At 33.3% G+C, this 24,643-nt stretch overlaps 1 protein-coding gene across 1 annotated transcript in view; it reads left to right on the forward strand.

The window, feature by feature from the left end:
• Window positions 1-11,271: 11,271 nt before the first annotated feature.
• LOC142350866 (uncharacterized) overlaps window positions 11,272-24,643 on the forward strand; it is a 73,644-nt gene continuing 60,272 nt past the window's right edge. Inside the window, exons 1-3 of the mRNA XM_075402850.1 lie at window positions 11,272-11,473; window positions 13,356-13,538; window positions 18,071-18,164. Of these exons, the coding sequence (XP_075258965.1) occupies window positions 11,278-11,473; window positions 13,356-13,538; window positions 18,071-18,164 (473 nt within the window). The 5' untranslated portion in view covers window positions 11,272-11,277. The remainder of the gene's footprint in view (window positions 11,474-13,355; window positions 13,539-18,070; window positions 18,165-24,643) is intronic.

The raw sequence follows: 24,643 nt of genomic DNA on the forward strand, positions 1-24,643 counted from the left end.
AGCAGTCTGCTATCCCTGTTACAGTGATGCTTGCTTGTCCGAACTATAAACTAATTATATGTGTTAACAAGAAGGCTCGTGTGGGTGTGTGCGTAGCACAGAATTCTCCATTATACGTCTTAGTTTTAATAAAAAAGAATTTTTGTTCTGAAAGACGAACCATTTACATCATCCAAGAACAATTTGAGGCAATTTGAGGAGCAATTATGAGGATTTTTTCAAAGTAACAAAATCTGCGCAACATTCCCAAACGTCAATTTGATATAATTTTACCATTTGTAAACCTATTACATTGTTTCGCAATCTCAAAATGTTTTTCGAGTAAAATTGATGTTTAACAAAAATAGCTAATGATTCTAATTTTAAAGAACACAAACGCAACAACATAATGCTTTAACGCCTGTATGCGGAAAGCTTAACAAATGCGACATGCAACTAAATCAGAAGCTAGGAACGATCTTAATGGTTAGTATGCTAAAATTAAAGGTGTTAAAGAAAAAATCATCTACAAAGTCAAAAACAATCAACAAATAGATTAGAAAAATACCTTTGTTTTTTGGCGTGAAGTTTTTGCCTTTTTGGCGTGAAGTTTTGTTTTAAATTTCTAAATTTCTTTTTGTATGTGACATAGTTTACGTCAAAAGTGAACGGCTCCAACCAAAAAAAAATAAGTTAAAAATATCTTTTTTTCACTGTTTTCGTGAGCTGAAAAAAATGTATTCAAAAATTATGCGTTCTCAAAAAAAACTGATTTAGTATCTTGCGGGCCAACTTTGTATGTTGTGATGTTCGCCAATGGTCGGATCTATTAGAAGAAACAATTTTTTTGTCCAATTTAAAATGATAAAAAAGGAATCATAGAAGATAGCGAAGGTCGTCCCGTCTTTTGATTGAGGTTTATTAACTATATGTGTAACTACTGTATACATTTTCCGTTAAATAATCTATTCATTTGTTTAAGGCACCTTTAGAGAAAAAATGTTTAAAGTACAATTAACTTTATATGTTGTCATCAGAAAAATCAAGTTAAGATGAAGTTAAATAAGTTTTTTGCACGTTTCTCAAATAATTTTTTTTCAGTTGTTCTTGTTTCAAATGTCCAACAAAAAGTCTCGTCGATATTTTAGCCTAACAGAGTCCAATAATTGTTTGTGAATTTTGATTTTTGGTTTGAAGTAAGTTCTCGCAGATTTTAATTGAAAAATAAGTTTCCATGTGTTTTTCTATGACAGGTTTTTCCGTTTAAAGTAAAAAACATACTGACAAGTTATGCACTCTTTCCGATGACTGAGATTGAAAAGTAACATGAGCGCTGAAATTTGAATATCAATGAAAATATCAGGAAAAGTAACAAAATATCAGAGCACAAAAGTTCTATCTTTGTATCTCTTATAAGAATGCTATATGCTAACGTTTTTTAAATTTTTGTCCATTAACATGCTTCCTACGTGTGTAAATGACAATTAAGAAATATTTAAACCCTCAAAAATTTAAAGAAGACGACAATTCTGCAGTATCTATTATTTTTTGTTTTTTTTATTTCCAAGAATTTCGCAATAATTTTTAATTTCTATCGTGTTGTATCACAAATGCTTTGTTTTGGAATTTTTTAGAATTTTAGTCAAATCAAATTGATGAATACGAACAAGAGGCCAAGTTCTTGGTCAAGACAGTAATTTCGATTTTAAATTAGTTAATTAATTTTTTCCCTGTGTTCTCAAAAAATGATTTTTGCTTTTACTTCATTTTCGTGAATTGACTGATTCTTTTCCATTTACAATCCCATTACGCGACAAAAAGATGGTTTTCAAAAATGAGTACTCAGAAGAAGAGAAAGAACACAACAAAAGAAGAGAAAGAAAGAAGTTACAAAATATAGTTTTTATTTTATTTTTCGAGCTCTCTATTTTTAAGTTTAAAAAAATAAACCATATTGACCCTTAATTGTGAAATTTCTCTAATTCTTAAATAATAAAAATAGGAAAATTATATTAACATAAAAATAAAGCTAAAATTATTCTCAGAATTTAGTCCCGTCACAGATTTTCTAGATTTTCTTCCTTCTCTAATTTTTCTTCCATTTTTTATCTGTTCTCTTTTTTTCAACCTGGAATAAATTTGAATGGTTTGAAATAACAAAGGTAGCCTTTACGAGCATCAAAATTTTCTGAAGAAAAGACCGGCCTTGCATATAAGTTCCCCCCATTTGGAAGAATTGTTGAAAAACTATTTATAGCCGAGATACGGGAGGAGGTTCTCTACTAGGTACCAAAGAGGGGATTGTTGAAAAGATTGAAGTGTGGATACATAATTGAGCGAATAAAAGATTAATTAAACGTTAGTTGTACAAGATGTCTGTGATTTTTTCCACAGTCTCCCATTCCTTTGCAAAAAGGGAAGATTGTTGAATAGAATTTAAGCGAGTGGTTTTTAAATTGACCTTCTGATGACATATCGTTCTGAATGATAGACATGGGCGTGAGGAGAGATCCTCCTTGATCCCGCTCATAATCGTATAAGCAAATAACAAGGAGGCTCGATAATGTGCGTTTGCACTTAATGTTTCAACCCCGTTCATCTATATTCTTGGCTTATTCATCAAGCACACGAAACTGAGATTGGGAACTTAATTTTGAAATAATACTGCTCAATTTAATTTTCGTAATTTGAAACTTGACGTATTCTCAAATCAAGAGAGTGTATACCACTGAAGTTAATACGTGTTAGGATTATTCTTTCACAAAATGATAAAAATTGAATGACAAAGCATTCGGTTGGAAAAAAATAAAATCAGGCCAATACAATTTGTCTTAATGCCATGTTGAGCAAACACAAAATCTTGAGCAATATAGTCAAAATCTCACGTTTGATTTCACATGTAGCCAGGTCAAAACTTGTTCATTGTTTCGTCGTCACTGTACGGGAAGGTGATGTATTTTCAGCTGGTTAACTAGGCGGTCAGTTAAGTTTCGGAGCTCTTCTGTTTCAGCTTTCCCATAGCTTTTACGACCCCCAGGCGCACATGATCATTTTTTTCCTAGTAAAGTGCTATATAACAATTAGTAAATTGTAATTGGGCGGCATAGAGACACTGGGGGATCAACACAGCATAGATCAGAAGGTTGTCTATTTAAAAAAATTCCAGTGATTTAAATATTTCCACCAATTTGTTCTAATTTCGGTCTTAATTGGAGAATTTTGTCTCTAGTTTCAAATAAGCTCAACGTAATTCCCTATGCTTCGGTCGCATCGTCTAATGTCAAATTTATCGTATATCATTTCAAAATCCTTGGTCTAATTTTGCCATGATCTGCGTAGAGAATTGTAATTAGTTCCAATAAAAATTACAAAATTCTGCTTCTGCCAGAGGCAAAATTTAAATCAAATTTAATCAACTTTCATTTCGATAACAACAGCTGGAAAACATTCTGACAAAATCACTTTATATGCCTAGCAATAGAAAAATTTTGAACTGTTTTTGGGTTGAATTTAGTTTTTTCCACTTTTTTGGCACCACTGATGCTATATGAAGAGTGACAAAAAACAGATTCGCGGGAAAAAGTATTCTATTAGTCAATTCTTGCTGCATTTATAACGTTGCGCAGCTTATGCCGTTGTGTAATTGACGTAAATATTAAGTTACTCTGATAAACTAATTTAAAAAAAACTCCATTTTCCGAGCTACTTAGTGCCCTGACACGAAAACGCTTGCGCCCGAGTGCTGGGTACAAGTCACAATCGGGATTGCGATTTGCCTTATAATAATAATAAATTAGTTCTCGAGTTTATTCCATTGCTTGCATTTATAAATTTACAAACAACAAAACATAACCCGAAAGGACATCAAAAGGTCGCTAGACCTGTCAAGTGATGCCTTTTAATTCTTCTCAAAGTCTACTTATTTGTTAATTCAAACCCTCTAAAATCATATTTTACCCTGGTAATACCACTTTCCAATCAAACTTAGAAACCCCTAAGAAAATGTTTATTAAGAATGCCAATTTTACAAAAAAAATGCAGCTCGCTTTATTCCTTACCAAAAAAGGTTAACAAAAAATCTGTTATCTATAATAAATGAGTCTCTAAAACAATGTAAAAAGTTTGCTAAATCCTGTGCACTAAATGAGCATAATTTTTGAATAATACTTTCATCCATTTTATTTAAAACATTATATAAGCGTCTTAATCTATTTATGAGTGACTTGTTTCTTTGCTTCGTTTGCAAATATTTTGTTTTGACTAGATGAGTTCTTTCATTTACTTGGATATTTTCTTCAATTAAGTCCGGAAATGAGTTATTTAATAATTTGCTTGGATGTTCATGGCGGAGAATTCTTGACAGTAATTTTATCAGTTCATATATGTGTAACTCTTTAACAGAAAACAACTTGTGTTTACATTGCAGTTCGTCAATGCTTTAGAATCTCTTAGCTGAAAATAACAAACGAAAAATTCTGCTTTGCCGCCACTCTAATTATTGAAGGTCGCTTTTATTGGCCTATCCATACAACAAAACCCCGTACTGTAATACTGGTTGAACGTAAACTTTGTATAATCGGACTAGTATGTGTCTTTTGAAAAAATTTTTATACTGATAGATTGCCGCTGTTAATGAATTCATCAGACTAATGATTTTCTCAATGTGTGATTTGAAGCTCAGTTTACTATCTATGTATACACCCAAGTACTTAATGTGGTCGACAATTTCAATGCTGTAATCATAATTTTTTATTTCAGGTGTCTCATTAGTAGCACCAAAACATATAGCCTTGCATTTATCTCTATTTATTGCTAACTTATTTGATTCCATCCAAACTGACACATTTTCTATTGTATCATTAATTCCATCATCCACCTTTCCGTAAATATTTGTATCATCAGCAAACATAGTTACATTACAGTTTGTACAAAAGGCAGGCAGATCGTTTACGTAAATCAAGAACAGAAGTGGCCCTAAAACAGAACCCTGCGGTACACCGCAAAAAAAGTTTTCAGAGGATGATCGCTGCTTGCTAACTGAAACACATTGTTGTCTGTTGGTCAAATATGAATTAAGAATGTCATAAATTTCCCCCTCAAACCATACGCAAAACATTTTTGGAGCAAAATTTCATGACTCACAGTATCAAAAGCCTTCGATAAATCAATAAAAACTCCATAGTAACTTTCTTTCGAACACAAAGAAATCCTTATTGTTTCAACAACCTCCGACACAGCATCAATTGTGTTTTTCTTTGCCTAATATCCAAACTGAGCCTTGTTCATTACTGAGTATTTGGACAAAAAAGAAATGAGCCTTTTCTGTAGACATTTCTCAACAATTTTTGAAATAACTGGGAGCAGTGATATTGGTCTGTAATTACCGAACTCGTTTCCGTTACCATTTTTGTACAGAGGTATTACATTGGCAATGGCCCTCATCAAAGCAACGATTAATTAATTTTGCAAATGTTTCACACACGCTTGGATTGATGAACATAATCAGTTGATTTGAAATGCTATGCAAATCATAGGAAGTTTTTTTGGGCATTTGCTTGATAATGTCGAAAACTTCTTTGGCTGTGACGTTAGTTAAGAACATGGAATTTTCTAAATTCTGACCCGGCTTAGATCTGACGGCAGACTACAACTTTCAGATAGTTTGTTTCCTTTTTCAATAAAATATTTATTGATTTCATCAGCATTCAGATTGTCAATTTTTTTTTATTTTCGTTCCCTTAATATCGTCTATTATTGAAAACAAACTTTTATTTATGTTAGCCTTTCCTTCAATTTTTTGTTCGTAAAATTCTATTTTTGCTTTTTTCGTTAGGTTTTTTAAACGATTACGCAGCTTATTATATTTTCGGCAGACTGTTCGTTCTTCAATCTTTGGTAGGCTTCAAGCTTTTTAAGACTGAGATTTTTGATCTGGTTATTCAACCAAGGTTTTTGAACCTGTTTGAATTTTTCGTTAGTGTGCTTTTTGAACTGTTGCAAGGGTACATGACGATCCAACTCCTCGTTTATCACCCTCATTAAATCCGTAAAACTGAAATCTAAATCAGAAGATAGATATAGTTTACTTCTCGTTCCCAGTTCTTTTGCAATACTGTAATTTAAATCTAACCTGAGTTCCTTATTTTGAAGTTTTTTCAGGGGCCTAAAAGGAAATTATTCCTTTGATTTTTCCGGATCAACCCTTGTTTCCTTGCAGCTCAATTCTACTCCTCTGTGGTCAGAGATCATTGTATCCTTCACATTTACCGAGGCTTCAAAATTCGCAAAAAAATATCAATGCATGTTGCCGTACATGAAGTGACTCTTGTCGGTTCTGATCTATTCTTTATTTGCAGTCCTGTACAAGAGAAAAAATCCAAAACCTTAGCAATTTTGTTCGTTTGTTCAATTACATTTAAGTTGAAATCACCACAAAAGACTTGCAAACTCTCCGGTTTGATGGTGAATTTATTAAGGTGCTCTTGACAAACGTTCATGTACTCATCTATACCAAAATTCGGAGTTTTATAACCAACAGTTATCATTTTTTTCATTTTGATATCATAACAACGCAACAGTCAACAATTGTACGTGTTCATTGTTTGTTATTGCTTTAATTTGAACTTTGATGCCTTTCCGAATGAAAAATCCTACACCACCACCTCTTTCTACTCTGTCACTCCTCAACAAGTGGCCATATCCATTCAACTGGTAAGCATTTTGGAAAGTATACTGGTTGTATCAGGTTTCTGTTAATGCAATTACATCAGGTTTTGCTTTCTCTTAGTTTATAAATTGATCTAGCTCATTAAAATTTCTATGAATTGATCTTAAATTTTGAAGTAATATTCTAAAGTCATATATGTCCAAGAAGTATTCTGACAAAATTGCAGCCATAAACCATTGTTTTTCTTTTTTTTTCTGTCTTTTTTTGATTCAGTCTTTCCTGCTGCCGCGGAATCGCAGTGCAGACCAGAAAAACTCAAGCATTTATTGAGAAAAAAAAGAGTAAACTAGTTTAGAGGATTATAAGAGGACTTCAAAGAGACAGAAGCCGCGGAAATCGCAGTACTTCAGACTAAATTGTATTCTGAGCCCAAGTTCTATTAGTGACACAACAAATTTTTAAAGTTCACTCAGCTTGCAACAGGTCGCGGAAATCGCAGTGCCTGATGCAAGTTTTTGTTTATGAAGAAGTAAAAAGAAAAACATATATATAAAATATATGATTACAATAATGCCTGAAGCCGCGGAAATCGCAGAACCTCGTGCAGTAAATTTTGAAAAAAACAAAAACCAAAAGCACGGAAAGTTTAAACAGATAAAAATAAGCTAAATAAAAAACTAAGAAAGTTTAGTTAAAAAATAACTTTAATTTTTTTATCCTTGTTTCAACTTTGAGAAGTAAGTTTAGATGAAACTTGTATAACAAAACACAGATCATTTTGCACACATGTGTTGTGTCTTCAGCACTTCAGACGTTAACAAAAATTTTTAATGAGTTATTCTCAGTTCAAACTTTTTCCATCACTTTAATTGGCTTTTCCAATTTCGAAGATAGCTTTCTTTTGTTCAGGAGCGAATGATGCAAATAGCCGATCGGCACGTTCATCATCAGTCAATCAAAGTGGTCGCTTTGGTTTACGGAAATCAGTTATTTGGTCTGGTCTACGATTCTGCTCTCGCACAATTGGATTTTTTACATTTTCCAATTCGGTAACATCATTTACTTTTACAAGTTTTTTTCTCCCATCTCCTTGATCACACAATACGGACACAGTGCAGTTATTAGTGCTTGTTATGAGTCCCTTGCCTTCTGCGAGTTTCTTGATATAAGTATCCATTGCAGGTAATCTTTCTCGTACGTAAATATTCTTTTGATTTATTTCGTTTTTTTTGTGCTTTGAGATACCTTCGATTCGCATATATCTGGTTTTTATCACGAAAGTACAAAAAATTGACGATTACAGAAGCCATCAGACCTTTTTCTTCGGCTCGATCAGGTAGTATATGACACGCTTTGATTTTACTCGGTTCCAGTTCGTAAAGCAGAAATTTTTTAATGAAAAAATTAATCAGTTCCAGTAATGCATCATCATCAACGTTTGGGTCAAACGGTGGATTATCAATAATGATGGAGTACTTACTCGTGTATCTTTCTTGTTCCCGAACACGCATTTCTAACTCTGAGCAAAAATCTTTAATGTTTTTGAATTGCACACTAACCTCGCTCTGGGGTTTTTTTTAAATTCGCTTATAATGGTACTCACGACCTGCTTCGTACTCTCATCCTGGATAGTCTCCACTAATTTTAATAACTTGGCATCCATCCTGACAAAATAATCTGGAAATAAAGTAGTAATAAAGTCCGGAAAAGTATGATTTACTGTGTGAATTGAGATTAATTTTTTTTTGGAATGGCGCAATTCTGTCAGAATATAATATCTAGGCCTTCATACGATTTCTTAATGTTTATAAATAATAGCTGTTACAATCTTTAACTTTTTTTATTTAGACGGAAAAGAAAAGGTTTGAATGTTTAAATCTTGAAATCTGCTTTAAAAGAACAATGAGAAATGGCTTTTTTTCGCTTTAAACGAGCAAAAGTTCAAGCAAGAAAGCTAAAAGAACAATGAACTGTTTAGCAGCAACAACAAGTTCTGATGAAGCGTCCTTATAGCGTCCTTAGGGAGTCAAAAGGTAAGAAATTCTGTTTTTTATCAACACTTGACAAAGAGTTAAAAGTTTTTTTGCTATTGCGGTTGGGTAACTAAATAAAGCAATTAAGTACGGCAGCAAAACTAGACTGAGGTGTGTAACGAAGCTGGCAGGATACTTCATAGTCGAATGCCCAATAAAAACATATTTCTATTGCTTAAGTGTTATCTGAATGCGTTTCTAAGACTTAATTGCAAATTAAGATACTAGGTTGAGCTGCCTCGTGCCTTTAGTGCCTGACCATTTTATTTCCTTTATTCTCAAATGGCTTCATATCGAGTCATCGAAAATTTCATACATGAAAACGCACCATCCTAATTTTATGTCAGTATATAAATATTAGGTAACCGAGGGAGTTAGAGCTCTTACACGAGGGTATTTCACCAAGTGTTGAGAATTGGCTGGTGGGACTTGCATTTACTTTCTAACTTTTTAAGAAAACCAAACGCTGAAAATAGTTTGTTTAATTTTGTTAACAAATAAAAAAACCAAACGTGAGATTGCTGGTGCAAGAATGCAGCTCAGTAAGGCGATAAAGCAAAAAAAACTTTCGAATTTAGAGAGCAACTAACATACGGCATGGAATACTTACAAAAGTGCGATATAAACTTGATTCCACTGCCTAAGTGTTATCTACGTGCACTTTTAAGCCTTCATTACAAACTAAATGACTAATTTGAAATGCAAAAAATCAATTGGGATCTTTTCCGTTTGTGCCAGCTTACTGGGTGCAAATTATTTACGCCCCACAGATGTACGTGCCATATGATTTAGTTTGTAATGGTACGTTCAGTGTAACTGGGGGCAGTTTACGGTCTAGGAGTCACAAACGGAAAAATATTGCCTTTTTAATGCTAAATTGCCTGTTTTAGACGTCAAATTCGGCCGATATACCTTCGATTGTTTTTTTAGGTTCATTTTCAATCGAAGCATAATCATCAGAAGATTAATTGATATGATTCTGAAGAAACTGAAAAGTATAGCTTCAGAAGAAATTCAGAAAAAAAGCAGGCTCGTTTTCCAGAAGCAGCTTTATTTTGTATTTTGAGTCCGACGTGAAATCTCTTCAACTTTCTTATGCCGTCATAGATTTTGCATTTCAATTCAACTATTTTTTGAGCAGATTTAACAAAAATTAGGTTGGACTCAAAATACAGCAGCTTAAGTAAAGCAGCAGCTTACAACAGCTTATGGCATACTTTTATCTCGATTTCCTAAGTAAAATAGCTTGTCAGTTTAGCAAGAATTATATCAAATAAATTTCTGATGATTATGCCTCGATTGATATTAAAACCATAAGAAACGGCCGAAGTTATGTTGAATAAAATTGACATGTATAACAAGCAGTTAAATATGCAAAATTGCATTTTATGCGTTAAATTTTGTCAATGAGTGTATTTGAAATGTTTTTTTTTAAAACAAAGAATTTGATATAGAGGTTGAATTTTACAATTTTCTGCTGCTAAAAGAATTCTAGCCTATTTATATGATAGAACGAAATCTTAGAACAAAATTAGTGCCCTGAATTGAGGGCGCTTGTACCCGAGTGCTTAACACAATATCCGGGCACGACTGAAATTTTGCTGTAATGTATTCAGAGAATCAAAGGGTATGAAAATGCTCTTTCATTTTAAATTGAGTATAAGAGTACAAATTTGGTTTTTTGGTGAACGAAAGTTCTAATTCAACTTCCTTGAACATTGAACCTGCTCCGCATTAGATTTAAAATTTTTATTCAATCAATTTCACTCTTGAATAATTTTGATTTCTTTTCAATCTGGATACTCATTCTGTTCCTACTCCTGCAAACAAACTCAATTTTTTTCGTTTTCTCAGTGCTTATTGATGGTATCTAATCGTCGAACAATTCATTTCCTTCCAAAGTAGCATCTGAGTCGTCGCTCTCCATGTCTTCGTTTGAAACTCAGAACACGACGTTTGATTTATTTTTTTAATAAAAATTTCCATTCTTTGAGATAGGATGAAACCAAAAAAAAACATTAAAAAAATTCTGGGAAATTTATAAATATACATGACTTGAAATAAACCAAACGTCTCTGTCTCCGATAGCGAAGCAGCTGAGTATTTATAGCGGATTGATTCAAATGTCAGAAGACTTCTTAGTTTGTAAGATTGAACTTAGACTTAAACAAACAAAAGTCTATAGGACACCAAGTTAGGACAAAAAATTAGACTTTCGCTTCTTTATGCCTTGGTTCAATCTCTCAAACTAAGCTCTCTGTCTCGAAGTTTAGTGACCGATGAAATCGTACCCTGGTTCCTCTAATCTTTTAAACTATCCATTTATATATCAACAGACAAAGTTGGATCTTTTCTGTTATTGCCCCCAGCCAGTACGTTTTGACACTCCCACTAGCAGATGCGTGTTGTTATTTAGTAGTACAAAGCAGCTAGTGCTCTCAGGGTTGATAAGGTGGGGAGCAATTAACTTAGTAGTAATATGTGCGCATGTTGGGGCCATTAACGGTAAAGATCCAAAAAGTGTTAAAGCCTCGAGATTGAATTCAATTTCAGAAAAATGTAAACCACACAGTTTTCAGAAAAATTTGTGTCACAAAAATGTCAAAAGCAGAAAAGAACAAAATACTGTGGACATTATTCCGAAGCCCACCAACGGAGCATCAGACGGCCAAGTTCATTTTTGGTTTCATATTTGGCTTCTTCATGGGACTCTTTATCTACACTATTTTGATTTCCACCATGAATTGGGGAGGATTAGACGACAAAAAGAATGTTCTAGTTCTTCAATTTGCAAGTTGGTTTACTAAAATTTATAAACTTGGTATACTTGTCGCTTAATAAAATAAACAAAGAAAAATAAAAGTTGAAAAGAGTTATTGAAAGATGATAATACTGTAAATGAAAAACTATCTGAGAATAAACATTTAAGTCAATGATATATAAGCATATATATAAGCACAAAGATAGAAATACCATAATGAGAGCTATGATTTTTTGGGTCTTTCCCATTATAGCCCCCCCCAGCTTAGTGGTCAGATAACCTATAGCCCCCCCCCCCCCCAATCATGGTAAATATACCATAATGGGGGGGGACTATATTTTCATGGGGGGGGGGGGGGCTATAATGGGAAAGACCCGATTTTTTTTTTTTTTTGGGGGGGGGGAGGGGGTTATATTGGGAAAGACCCGAAAAAAGCTAGGAGAGGCAAAAGATGAATGTCCGAAATTGTCAGCATCTTCTGATTTCTTTTAAGGCCAAAAATGAGCTCTTATAAATGAGTTTCAAGTTAATAATCAGTTTAAGAAACTGTGAATTGACGAACAGTCCTGGGAATCGACAAAACGTATGAAACTCAAAACGGTCATTTTTAGCTACATTTTGTTGATAGCCAGAATTCAGTTAAGTTTGGGCTTTAAATATATATATATATATATATATATATATATATATATATATATATGCTGCAACTGTTTTTCATGGAACACGTTCAGTACTGATAATCTGTTGATCAGGTCACAAGAGTATCAAAAATGCATGAGATTAGAAACAAAAAGTACTAGTATAAAAGGTCATGAACTTTGATTAGAGAGACATTTGATAAAACTATGTTGTGTAAGTTGTTTATTATTTGCAAGACATGAGCGTGATCCAAAAACACTCAAGCATTATTTTATGTGCTATTGACCATGTTGTAAAAAGTAAAAACTGATGCTGCAAAAAAACTGATGACAATCATAACAAAACATTATATATTGAAAACGAATAGCTAATTAAAAACAAATTGACCCCGAACACGAAAAAAAAGATATTTTTTGATAAAAACCAAACTTTTGTGTCGAGAACTTAAACAAAGAACACAAAAAATTAGCAAAATTAAAATTGCCAACGATAGATGATAAATTCCGGATAGATATAACGATGCACGATAAACTGAGTTTCACATACCACTCAAAGCAATTTGTGGAACCAAATCTGTCAAATTGCTTTATCTTTTATAGGATAAAAATGTTTTGAGAGAAAGACATATGATTAAAACTTTCAAAATTACATACAGCCAATATATCAATACGGCGTCTCTCTATACAGGTCGACGACAATCACAACAATTAAGGAAGTTAAGCGTATCTCGCGACTAATTTTTGATTGAAAAAAATTTGAAATTATTTTTGATGAAAAATCAAACGGTGGATTTATGAAAACGCCCCTTTTTAGTTTTTGAGCACTAACCAGTTGCTCTGATGCTTTAAACTCATGTCAATTCGATCAGAGCAAAATTCGGTCTGGCCTTTTTATTGACCATTGAATAATATTAAGAGTAGTAATTAATAAGATAAAAATGATTCCTTCTCGACTATATTAATCTAAAATAAGAAGTTGACTCGACCCGTGATAAGTCGAGTGAGCTCGACCGTTTCCATCTTTGAGAATACCGTGTATGGACCCATCAAATGAGTTTGTCTTGACTTTAGGTATATGCTCGACCGTGTAATTTGGGTTAATATCGCCCCCTGGACTTTTTGACTTTTTTTCATAAAGTATAGATTTGGACTAAGGTTGCGCGCAACCTATGTCGGTCTGGTCACAGCTGGCTAGGGTCGCGCGCCTCAACTTGAGTAGATTTTTCAGCGAATCTGGTGTGTGGCTTGAAAAACAATTGATCCAAAACTAATTTCAGTTTTGGTTGGAGTCATAACTGGAATGTCAACCAGGTGGAGGTGCATCTTCTCCCTGATGCTTCCTAGTCTGGTGCTGGGAAAAGGAGCAGTCAGCTTCCTTGTTGCGTACGAGACAATTTTGGTCACGGAGGGGCCGGTGGCAAACATTGTGTACAATGCTGAACAAGTTATGGAAGCTATAGGTGTGGGTTGGCGAGATTTAACCTTGTTTTTGTCTCAAATTTGGGTTTTCTCCATTTAATTCATTTGCTGAAAAGGGATGTGAACAAATTAGAGCACGACTGTAACCATTATCATAAATTCGCACCTTAACTGTTAAATTAGATGCTCAATTTAGAAATTTTATATTAAACGAAAATAAAGGAAGATAAATGAAGGCTTATCAAAGCGCACTAAGATAGTTTTAGAAATGGATTTTCATACAAACAAGGAGGCTCGGTAATGTGCGTTCGCACATAAAGTTCCGACCCCGCTCATCCACATTTTTGGCATAAATGTCTATACCAAATGAGTTAGAGATAGAACATCCCCAAAAAAATGTGTATGACGTTCGTTTTTCTTCTCGTAATCTTTTTAATGGCAGATCTTGTGAGCGTTGTAATGAGGCATGGCATTATGTAGTTCAATAAGTAGTTTGGTTGTGAAACGATTTTTTAAAACTCAAACATCTATTTTTTGGTTATCTCTTCATTTGGTTGGCAATTAGGTCAAAAAAGTAGATCAGCTTGGGTCGTAACTTGATGTGCAAACGCACATTAACGAGCCTCCTTGTTTTCTTTAAAATCGAAATCAGTCCACAAAATTTGCCTGTTGTACTGTAATAAAATAGTTTTTTGAACTGTCTGACTAAATATACTAAAATGCCTCTGTTCTGACACAAAAAATTTAGTTCTGGCTTTTCATGACAACAGGCATGAAGATTTTGTGTGGTCTGAGAAGCACAAAACACTCTTGTGTTAAGCATTAAGATAAGTACAATATGCTACAATACATCGAAATATTCTTGAACTCAATTGCTCGCTAACTTCACTCATTTTTAAAAGTAGTTTTGACTTCCTACTCGTTTCTGCTAAGGTTAATTTTTTCGTAAAAGTCTGTCGTTTTATATATTTTTGGATTGTTTCCACGTGATCAAAATTATAGTTTTAGACTGAGTTGTCACTTCAATGGTAGTATTTTTGTCTTGATTGCGTGGAATTAGCACTTACATTTGACATTACTTGGTCTATTTCCTGAGTCTGCTTCCAATTAATCACAACGCTAAGAGATTGAAGTTTTTTTTCTTCTTATGCTCTTAGATATTATTGGTAGTCGAGTCAGGAACTCCAGACAGCTATTATAGCGCTCCTAATTTGTTTTTACAACTCAAAGAATTTGAATTGTATTGGGGCGCTGTGTTTTTTAAGATGTGTTCACACATTTTTTCAAGAAGATAAATGAAGGCTTATCAAAGCGCACTAAGATAGTTGTAGAAATGGATTTTCATACAAACAAGGAGGCTCGGTAATGTGCGTTCGCACATAAAGTTCCGACCCCGCTCATCCACATTTTTGGCATAAATGTCTATACCAAATGAGTTAAAGATAGAACACCCTAACAAATGTGTATGAAGTTCGTTTTTTTTCTCGTAATCTTTTAAATGGCAGATCTTGTGAGCGCTGTAATGAGGCATGGCATTATGTAGTTCAATAAGTAGTTTGGGTGTGAAACAATTTTTTAAAACTCAAACATCTATTTTTTGGTTATCTCTTCATTTGGTCGACAATTAAGTCAAAAAAGTAGATCAGCTTGGGTCGTAACTTGATGTGCAAACGCACATTAACGAGCCTCCTTGTTTTCTTTAAAATCGAAATCAGTCCACAAAATTTGCCTGTTGTACTGTAATAAAATAGTTTTTTGAACTGTCTGACTAAATATACTAAAATGCCTCTGTTCTGACACAAAAAATTTAGTTCTGGCTTTTCATGTCAACAGGCATGAAGATTTTGTGTGGTCTGAGAAGCACAAAACACTCTTGTGTTAAGCATTAAGATAAGTACAATATGCTACAGTACATCGAAATATTCTTGAACTCAATTGCTCGCTAACTTCACTCATTTTTAAAAGTAGTTTTGACTTCCTACTTGTTTCTGATAAGGTTAATTTTTTCGTAAAAGTCTGTCGTTTTATATATTTTTGGATTTTTTCCACGTGATCAAAATTATAGTTTTAGACTGAGTTGTCACTTTAATGGTAGTATTTTTGTCTTGATTGCGTGGAATTAGCACTTACATTAGACATTACTTGGTCTATTTCCTGAGTCTGCTTCAAATTAATCACAACGCTAAGAGATTGAAGTTTTTTTCTTTTTATGCTCTTAGATATTATTGGTAGCCGCGTCAGGAACTCCAGACGGCTATTATAGCGCTCCTAATTTGTTTTTACAACTCAAAGAATTTGAATTGTATTGGGGCGCTGTGTTTATTAAGATGTGTTCACACATTTTTTCAATGAGTTTAATCTTTCAAAACGAGATAAACAGGTAAAGTTCAGCGGGCATGAAGTTTCATTAGAGGCCCAAAGTGGGCTTTAATAGTCCTTCAAATGCTTAGAGTGGTGCAGCTGCAGGAATGGCCTTATTTTAAGGTTGTATGGTCATTTTTAGGAGTTTTTGGGCTCAAAATGGTCCATTTTTCATAGATAGAAAGTTTTAAAAGTTGATGAAGGCCTTTTGCAAGACCAAATTAATTGTTATGACCATTTTATGAGCTAAATGTTTTGGCACCACAAACACAAACTCGCAAAATGATACTAACTTTTGCGAAGTTTTTTCCAGCTTTTGAAAATTTTTGTCACCTTTTTCAGCCGCCAGGTAATATTCTTTACCGTTTGATAATAGTAAACTATAGTTTCTAGTAAAAATGGTTTGGTTATCAACATTTTAATATCTCGAATTTTATCAATTTTTTGATAAAATCTGCCATTTTTTACGGTTTCCTTACAATTTGTCAATTTTTGATATTGGTCCGGAAGACCTGTTCCATTTTTGATTCTCAAATGCCGGAAGACCTATTCCAGAGCCTGATGAAAAGTTACGGCATGGTTGTTAGTTTCAATGGATTTGTTTTCAACAATTTAACCTTTCGATTTTTTTGAAGTTTTTATGATAAAGTTTACAATTTTTTTGAAATTTTTATAAAACATTTGTCTTTTTGTCAGTTCTTCTTGCCTCAGTAGCCAATTAACCTCATACAAGATTTGATCTTATTTTATTAAATAGTTGCTAGGGGGCAACAGACTGGTTTTCGACATTTTAACAGAACAAAATTTGATTTTTTTAAATTTTTGTTCTAAAAATTATCGTCTATCGATCATTGAGCCAATGATTTTTTAAGGCTTCGAATTGGGTTACTGGATAACCTCTAGGGACACAGAAATCATTCGAATGATATCATTATAACGATTTTCAGGAACGTTTCATTAAAATTTACATTTGATTTCTTTTTTTAGTTTTCCTGGCATTTTCAAGTTAATCGATCTTCAACGGCCAATGAATTCTTTTCAGGTTTTGCAGATATAATACTGCCGATTTCAGAAAGTAAAATTGGTTTTGAACAATTTCTTGAAATAGGTATAATTGAAGGGATCAATTTTTGCCTTCGTTTAAAAACTTCAAGAGTTTTAGCAATGAGTATAATTTTGTTTAGTTTGTTTGATTGTTTCACTTTCTCAAATTTGAGATAATTTTGTTTGCGTTTTGGCTGGCATTGTTCAATTGATTTGCTGGTCAGGTAGATTACATCTGATTTTTGTTCAGTTCTTTGAATTGTTTTTTAGGACTTGTCCTTCTATGTTTTTTATTTCGTCTAACAGATTTTTGTTTCGTCTTATCCTGACTTCTTGGAATTGACTTTTCCAATGACTTCAGTGACTTCTACTGCTTTGCAGTTAAAATTTGAGTTCGTGACGTCATATCTGCTTTTAAGTCAACTGCATGACTTACCTCACTCAAAAAACTGACTTCTGAACTCACTTACGGACTCCTGAACTTTAAATTTTATGAACATTTACTAATTAAAGGTCAGTAGTGTGCATCTAAGTAGTGCCAAACTTATAAGCCCTTATTCCTGAGTAATAGAGTATTGATTTTTAATATCGAATTATAATTTTTAAAGAAGCTCCATTAAGGCTTTTTGCTTGTAGAGCAAATGTGTCTCATAAAAATGACAGTCCGAATCTAACCCAAAAAGTCCAGAGGTCTATTAAAAAGCTGGTGGTCGATCTGTCAATCTTATTTCTTTATTTGCTTCAATTCATGGTAGGTAGGTCACAAGCGTCTATCGCGGCTATTTTCCGGCAGTCTGCCGGCTATGCAAGGCTCTTATCTCACCCTATAATATGATTGCTTGGGAATGTTTTAGTGATCTTCGTCCGAACTCAGTTTTTGCGAACCTGCTCTAAAATTCAGTATTTGATTGAATTAATGGATTGAATTTCAAGTTTAAATAATGACTTGAAATTCATTATGTCTTAATGATCCGCGTCTGAATTTAAATGAAATTGTGTAAAAGTCTTCAATAATTTTGTCTTCAATAACAATAAGTCTTGGAATTTGGTCTTGAAAATGACCAGAGCTCTGATAGTGTTGAAATAAGACTTTTTACACAGGTTCAGGTCTGGTTTCCCTGTGAATAATAAAGAAATGATTAAAAGTGACATCTTGACCTCTGTTCAGAATGCTGCAGTGAAATGATGGCTGGGAACTATGAACAAGTGCAGAAAATTGTGATCCGACCGGTGAATGAAACGGTTCAAGGCATTTTAGACTCGTAAGTTTTTTTTCTTACCGACGAATAAATTTAGCTAATGTTCCGATTTCGCCTCAGTGGTAGAATACAACAATTGAAAACCAAATTTATCCTTTGGCCCAGTTTTTGTTCAAATTTGCTGTAGTAGAGATCTAAAATTGCTGACAAAATTACTCACAGGCTAGTTTTACTTCCGTTTCCTATAAGAGTTTCTCTATTTAATTTGAAATTTTTGTTGCCACATTATCTATTTCGGTAAAAATGGAGCAAATAGTTGTCAATAGTGAACGCGCAGCCATATCAAGGCTAGTTTTTGTCTTATTGTGGTCTTTGACAGTCAAAACTGTTGTGATTATTTGAGGCGACAAATTTTTTGAAAAAGATGTTAGCAATAATTTTTTTTATGTTAAATACCGAGTAGATGATTTCCTTAAAAAAATTAATTATTGACAGCTAATTTTTTTTCACAGAAATCATTTTTTCAGCGAAAATTTTCGGTTTCGAAAGAGTGTTTTCTGTAAATTTTGATTGAATCATTGTGCTTTGCTCCCATTTTGTTTTTTTTTGCAGTCCTAAGACTTGGACTTACCAATAGAAGATGTAGTTGGTTTAAATGTTTTAAGATTACTTCTTAGTGATTATAATGGATCTTTTGAATTTTGTCACCAATTTTTTTTCCGGTCAACTTGTAGCCTAATGTCAGAAAACAAAGGTTGCCTCTTCTCTCCAGCAATTGACATTTTAAGGTTTTCGGAGTGATGTCTTTATTTAACGGTTTCATGGCCTCGATGCGACACGTTTTCAATTTGAAAAAAAACTTGAATATTGCACCTCTACCCATTTTGATGTTGTTCTTTTGTTGCATTATCTGATTGTCACACTACTAACAATCCCTTTGTCCTTGACAGAAAACACTATTGATTGACCCTACAGAGTGTTTTAGTCAATAGCGTATTCTTTCAACGGTTTCAAAAGGCGTTTTTATGTAATTGAGTTTTGAATTTCCATTGTATGTGTCGTTCCTTTTGTAGGTGTGTCACATTTTGCGGATGATAATATATTTGTCTTGGTAACTTCCCGTAAAGATAAAACTGAACGTACTATTGATTTCTGTTGATAGTTATTTTTAATGTATTTGTAGTCGTGTTTATGGCACGTATAATCGGAATGATTTAATTCATTTGGAGGATGAGCTTTTAATAAATTTTTTAAAGCTCATTTGCCAATTATTTTGCAAGAACTCTGTATTTTGAAAAGTTTTTATGGCTTTTGATTTGAGAGACAATTACGAAAATGTAAATGAGCGGAGTCAACACATTATATGCGAACGCACATTTCTCAGCCTCCCTGTTAGACTTTTTAATTAAAAAAAATTTTGCCAGACTCAAAATTTTGCTTGGTATTATGTGGGACGGAAAACATACCAGTCCTTCTTTTACTCTCTGTCCTCAGTGATAGAATACAACAATTGAAAACAAGATTCATTCTTTGACAGAATTTTTGTTCAAATTTGCCATAGTAGAGATCTAAAACTTGCTGAAAAATTTTGAATTCACACCCAAGCTAGTATACTTCCATTTCCTATAGGAGTGTTCTGAGACAAAAACAATTGCCTGTTTTCCGCTTATTTAATACAACCACTATCCATAATGCAACACTTCTTTTTGATGAATTGAAGTTTTCGTTGCCACATCTATTTCAGTAAAAAGTGGACCAAACACTTGGCAATATTAAACACGCAGCAATAGCAAAGCTAGTATTTGTCTTACCGTGGTCAGTGACTGTCAAAAATGTTCTGATTGTTTTGAGGCGATAAATTTTTTGAAAAATTTGTTAGCAATCTTTTGTTTTTTTTTCATGTTAAATACCGAATTGTTGATTTTCCTCAGGAACTAATTATTGACAGCGGATTTTTTAATGAAAATTGGGCCCACATTTTTTAATCAGAGAAAAACTTGTGGTTTTGAAAAAGTGTTGTCTGTAAATTTTGAGTAAATCATTGTGTTCTGCTCGCATTTTGTTTTTTGGCAGTCCTAGGACTTGGAATTACTATTAGAAGATGTAGTTGGTTTAAATGTTTTTAGATTACTTCTTAGTGACGTTAATGGCTCTTTTGAATTTTGTCACCTTTTTTCTTTCCACGTAAAGCATTTTGTCTGAAAAGAAAGGCTGCGACTTCTTTCCAGCAATTGATAGTTGTATTTTTTGAAATTTTTGTTTTTAGTAAACGGTTTTACGGTCTCGATCTGACAAGTTTTCAATTTGAAAAAAAACTCGAGTTTTGTACCTCTGTCCATTTTGATGTTGTCCTTTTGTTGCTTCATCAAATTGTCACATTAATAACAATTCATCACTATTGATTGAACTTACAGAGTGTTTTGGTCAGTAGCGTATCCTTTCAGCGGTTTCAAAAGCGTTTTTATGTAATTGAAATCTTGAGGTTCCATTGTATTTGTCGTTCTTTTAGTAGGTGTGTCACATATTGCGGATGATAATATCTTTGTCACAGTGACTTTCTGTGGAGATATAACTGAAAGTACTACTGATCTCTGTTGATAGTTGTTCTTAATGGCCTTGTAGTCGTGTTTATGGTAGGTATAATCGGCATGAATCATTTCATTTGGATGAAAAGCTTTGAATAACTTTTTTCAAGCTCCTTTAGCAAATTTATTTGAAAAAATCCTTTTCTTTTGTTCAAATTTTAAGTTTTGTGGCTTTTGATTTGAGAGACAGTTACGGCAGTGTTCATGAGTGGAGTCAACACATTATGCGTGAACTCACATTACCGGGCCTCCTTGTTACACTATTTAACTTTAAACAATTACTGCCAGATTCAAAATCTTGCTTGGTATTATGTGGGACGGAAAACAAGCCAGTCCAGGTTTTTACACTCTGTCCTCAGTTATAGAATACAACAATTGAAATCAGAAACAAAGCCTAATCTTTGGCAAGTTTTGAAAACACTCTCAGGCTAGTTTTACTTCCGTTTCCGTTTCCAATAAGAGTGTGCTGAGACAAACAATTAACGTTTTTCCGCTAGTTTAATACAATTATAATCCAAAACGCAACGTTTTTTGTAAATTGAAGTTTTCGTTGCCGCACCTATTTCAGTAAAAAGTGGACCAAACACTTGGCAATATTGAACACGCAGCAATAGCAAAGCTAGTATTTGTCTTACCGTGGTCAGTGACTGTCAAAAATGTTCTGATTGTTTTGAGGCGGTAAATTTTTTGAAATATTTGTTAGCAATATTTTGTTTTTTTTTTTCATGTTAAACACCGAATAGTTGATTTTCCTCAGGAACTAAATATTGACAGCGGATTTTTTTATGAAAGTTGGGCCCACAATTTTTAATCAGAGAAAAACTTGTGGTTTTGAAAAAGTGTTGTCTGTAAATTTTGAGTAAATCATTGTGTTCTGCTCGCATTTTGTTTTTTGGCAGTCCTAGGACTTGGACTGACTATTAGAAGATGTAGTTGGTTTAAATGTTTTTAGATTACTTCTTAGTGACGCTAAAGGCTCTTTTGAATTTTGTCACCTTTTTTTCTTTCCACGTAAAGCATTTTGTCTGAAAACAAAGGCTGCGTCTTCTTTCCAGCAATTGATAGTTGTATTTTTTGAATTTTTTGTTTTTAGTAAACGGTTTTACGGCCTCGATCTGACAAGTTTTCAATTTGAAAAAAAAGTCGAGTTTTGTACCTCTGCCCATTTTGATGTTGTCCTTTTGTTGCTTCATCAGATTGTCACACTAATAACAATTCATCACTATTGATTGAACTTACAGAGTGTTTTGGTCAGTAACGTATTCTTTCAGCGGTTTGAAAAGCGTTTTTATGTAATTGAAATTTTGAGGTTCCAGTGTATTTGTCGTTCTTTTAGTAGGTGTGTCACATTTTGCGGTTGATAATATCTTTGTCACAGTGACTTTCTGTGGAGATATAACTGAAAGTACTACTGATCTCTGTTGATAGTTGTTCTTAATAGCCTTGTAGTCGTGTTTATGGTAGGTATAATTCGCATGAATCATTTCATTTGGTTGATAAGCTCTGAGTAACTTTTTTCAAGCTCCTTTAGCAAATTTATTTGAAAAATTCCTTTCCTTTTGTTCAAATTTTAGGTTTTGTGGCTTTTGATTTGAGAGACAGTTACGGCAGTGTTCATTAGTGGAGTCAACACATTATGCGTGAACTCACATTACCGAGCCTCCTTGTTACACTATTTGACTTTAAACAATTACTGCCAGATTCAAATTCTTGCTTGGTATTATGTGAGACGGAAAACAAGCCAGTCCACGTTTTTACACTCTGTCCTCAGTTATAGAATACAACAATTGAAAACAAAAACAAAACCTAATCTTTGGCACAGTTTTGGTTCAAATTTGCTGTAGTAGAGACCTAAAAACTGCTCACAAATTTTGAAAACACTCTCAGGCTAGTTTTACTTCCGTTTCCAATAAGAGTGTGCTGAGACAAACAATTGCCGGTTTTCCGCTAGTTTAATACAATTATACTCCAAAACGCAACGTTTTTTTGGTAAAGTGAAGTTTTCGTTGCCACATCTATTTCAGTAAAAAATGGATCAAACACTTGTCAGTAAGAAACGGGTAGCAAAAGCAAGGCTAGTTTTTGACTTATCGTGGTCTTTGACAGTCAAAACGGTTCTAATTGTTTTGAGCTGATAGTTTTTTTTTCGAAAAATATATTAGCAATTTGTTGTTTTTTTGTGTTAAAAACTTAGTAGATGATTTTCTTAAGAAGTAATTAATCACGGCAGATTTTTTTTGAAACTGGTGCTCAAAAAATTTTTTTTCAGAGAAAAACTTATGGTTTCGAAGAAAGTGTTTTCTGTAAATTGTAAATAAATCATTGTTGTTTGCTCGCATTCATCTTTTTCGTGGTTCCTAAGACTTGATCTTACCATTAGAAGATGTAGTTCGTTTAAATGCTTTTAGATTACTTCTTATTGATCCTAAATGCTCTTTTGAGTCTTGTCAACTTTTTTTTCTGTCAACTTGTAGCTTAATGTCAGAAAACAAAGGTTGAGTCCTCTCTTCTGCAATTGACAGTTTAATTTTTTCACAGTTATGTTTTTAGTTAACAGTTTCAAGGCGTTGATGCAACAAGTTTTCAATTTTTAGAAAACTTTGAACTTTGTACCTTTACCTATTTTGATGTTATTCTTTTGTTGCTTTATCAGATTATCACACTAATAACAGTTCCCCTTGTCTTTGACAAAGAACACTTTTGATTGAGCATACGAAGTGTTTTAGTCAATAGCGTATGGTTTCAACGGTTTCGAAACCGTTTTCATTTAATTGAAATTTTGAATTTCCCTTGTATTTGTTGTTTTTTTGGGCGTGTCACATATTGCGGATGATAACATCCTTGTCTTGGTGACTTCCTGGAGATATAACTGAACATACAACTAATCTCTGTTGATAGTCATTTTAAATGGCCTTGTAGTCGTGTTTTTGGAAGGTATAATCGGCATGATTTAATTCATTTGGATGATAAGCTTTTAATAATTTTTTAAAGCTCATTTACCAATTACTTTTGAAAAACATGTGTACTTTTGAAAGTTGTTGTGACTTTTGATTTGAGAGACAGTTACGGCAATTTACATGAGTGGAGTTAACACATTATGTACGAACTCATAACTACCGAGCCTCCTTGTTACACTATTTAACTTTAAACAATTACTGTTGGAGTCAAAACTTTGCTTGGTATTATGCGGGACGGTAAACATGCCAGTCCTCTGTTTTCACTCTCTGTCCTCTGAGAACATCCGGCATCTTTGTCAATTTTCCTGAAAACTAAAAATCTAAATACAAAAATACAAAGCTTCAAAAAATATCTTGGATCGTTTTTTATTATTCTTGCAGGTTGTCTCTTTTACAAATGAGTGGGCTGGGCGTTATTGAAATGCCCTGCGAGAAATCCAAATCTGAAGCAAAGTGAAAACCTATGGGAGGTTTTCAAGCCGCCTTTATGGAATGATACAGCTTTAGAATACAAAATTGATTATTTAGATGTCGTTACAAATCTACACAAGCCATTTTATTTTAAGTTAAATGATTGTTTCAAGACTAGAACAATAGTTATGGTTAGCGAGATACTTAAATGGTCTCAAAATATAGTTTTTATTAACGTTATTTGAAACAATTTCAAAAAATTCAAAGATTTAATGTATAAAATTTTTTAATGCCATAGTCTAGCACTATCGGCTCAAAACAGCCATAATTTGCTTACAGACAGCTACTCTGCAGACAAATCAAAGAATACATATGTGGCTGCATATACAATAAAGTTCCGAAAAAATTTTTTGTTTGTAATGTAAATGTCCATAAAAAAATTTGTCACTTTATATGGAAGCACGGCAAGGTTTTTCTCCTATAACTTTCCCCATTTTTTTACACAAGAGAGGAGCGCATGTTTTACTAATTGCAAATAAAATATCTTATGAGTTTAAGTCAGAAATTTTTAGTCAGAAATTTTAATTTC

This window comes from Convolutriloba macropyga, chromosome 12, assembly GCF_964194025.1.
Source record: "Convolutriloba macropyga chromosome 12, txConMacr16.3, whole genome shotgun sequence".
NCBI classification, from domain to species: Eukaryota; Metazoa; Xenacoelomorpha; order Acoela; family Convolutidae; genus Convolutriloba; species Convolutriloba macropyga.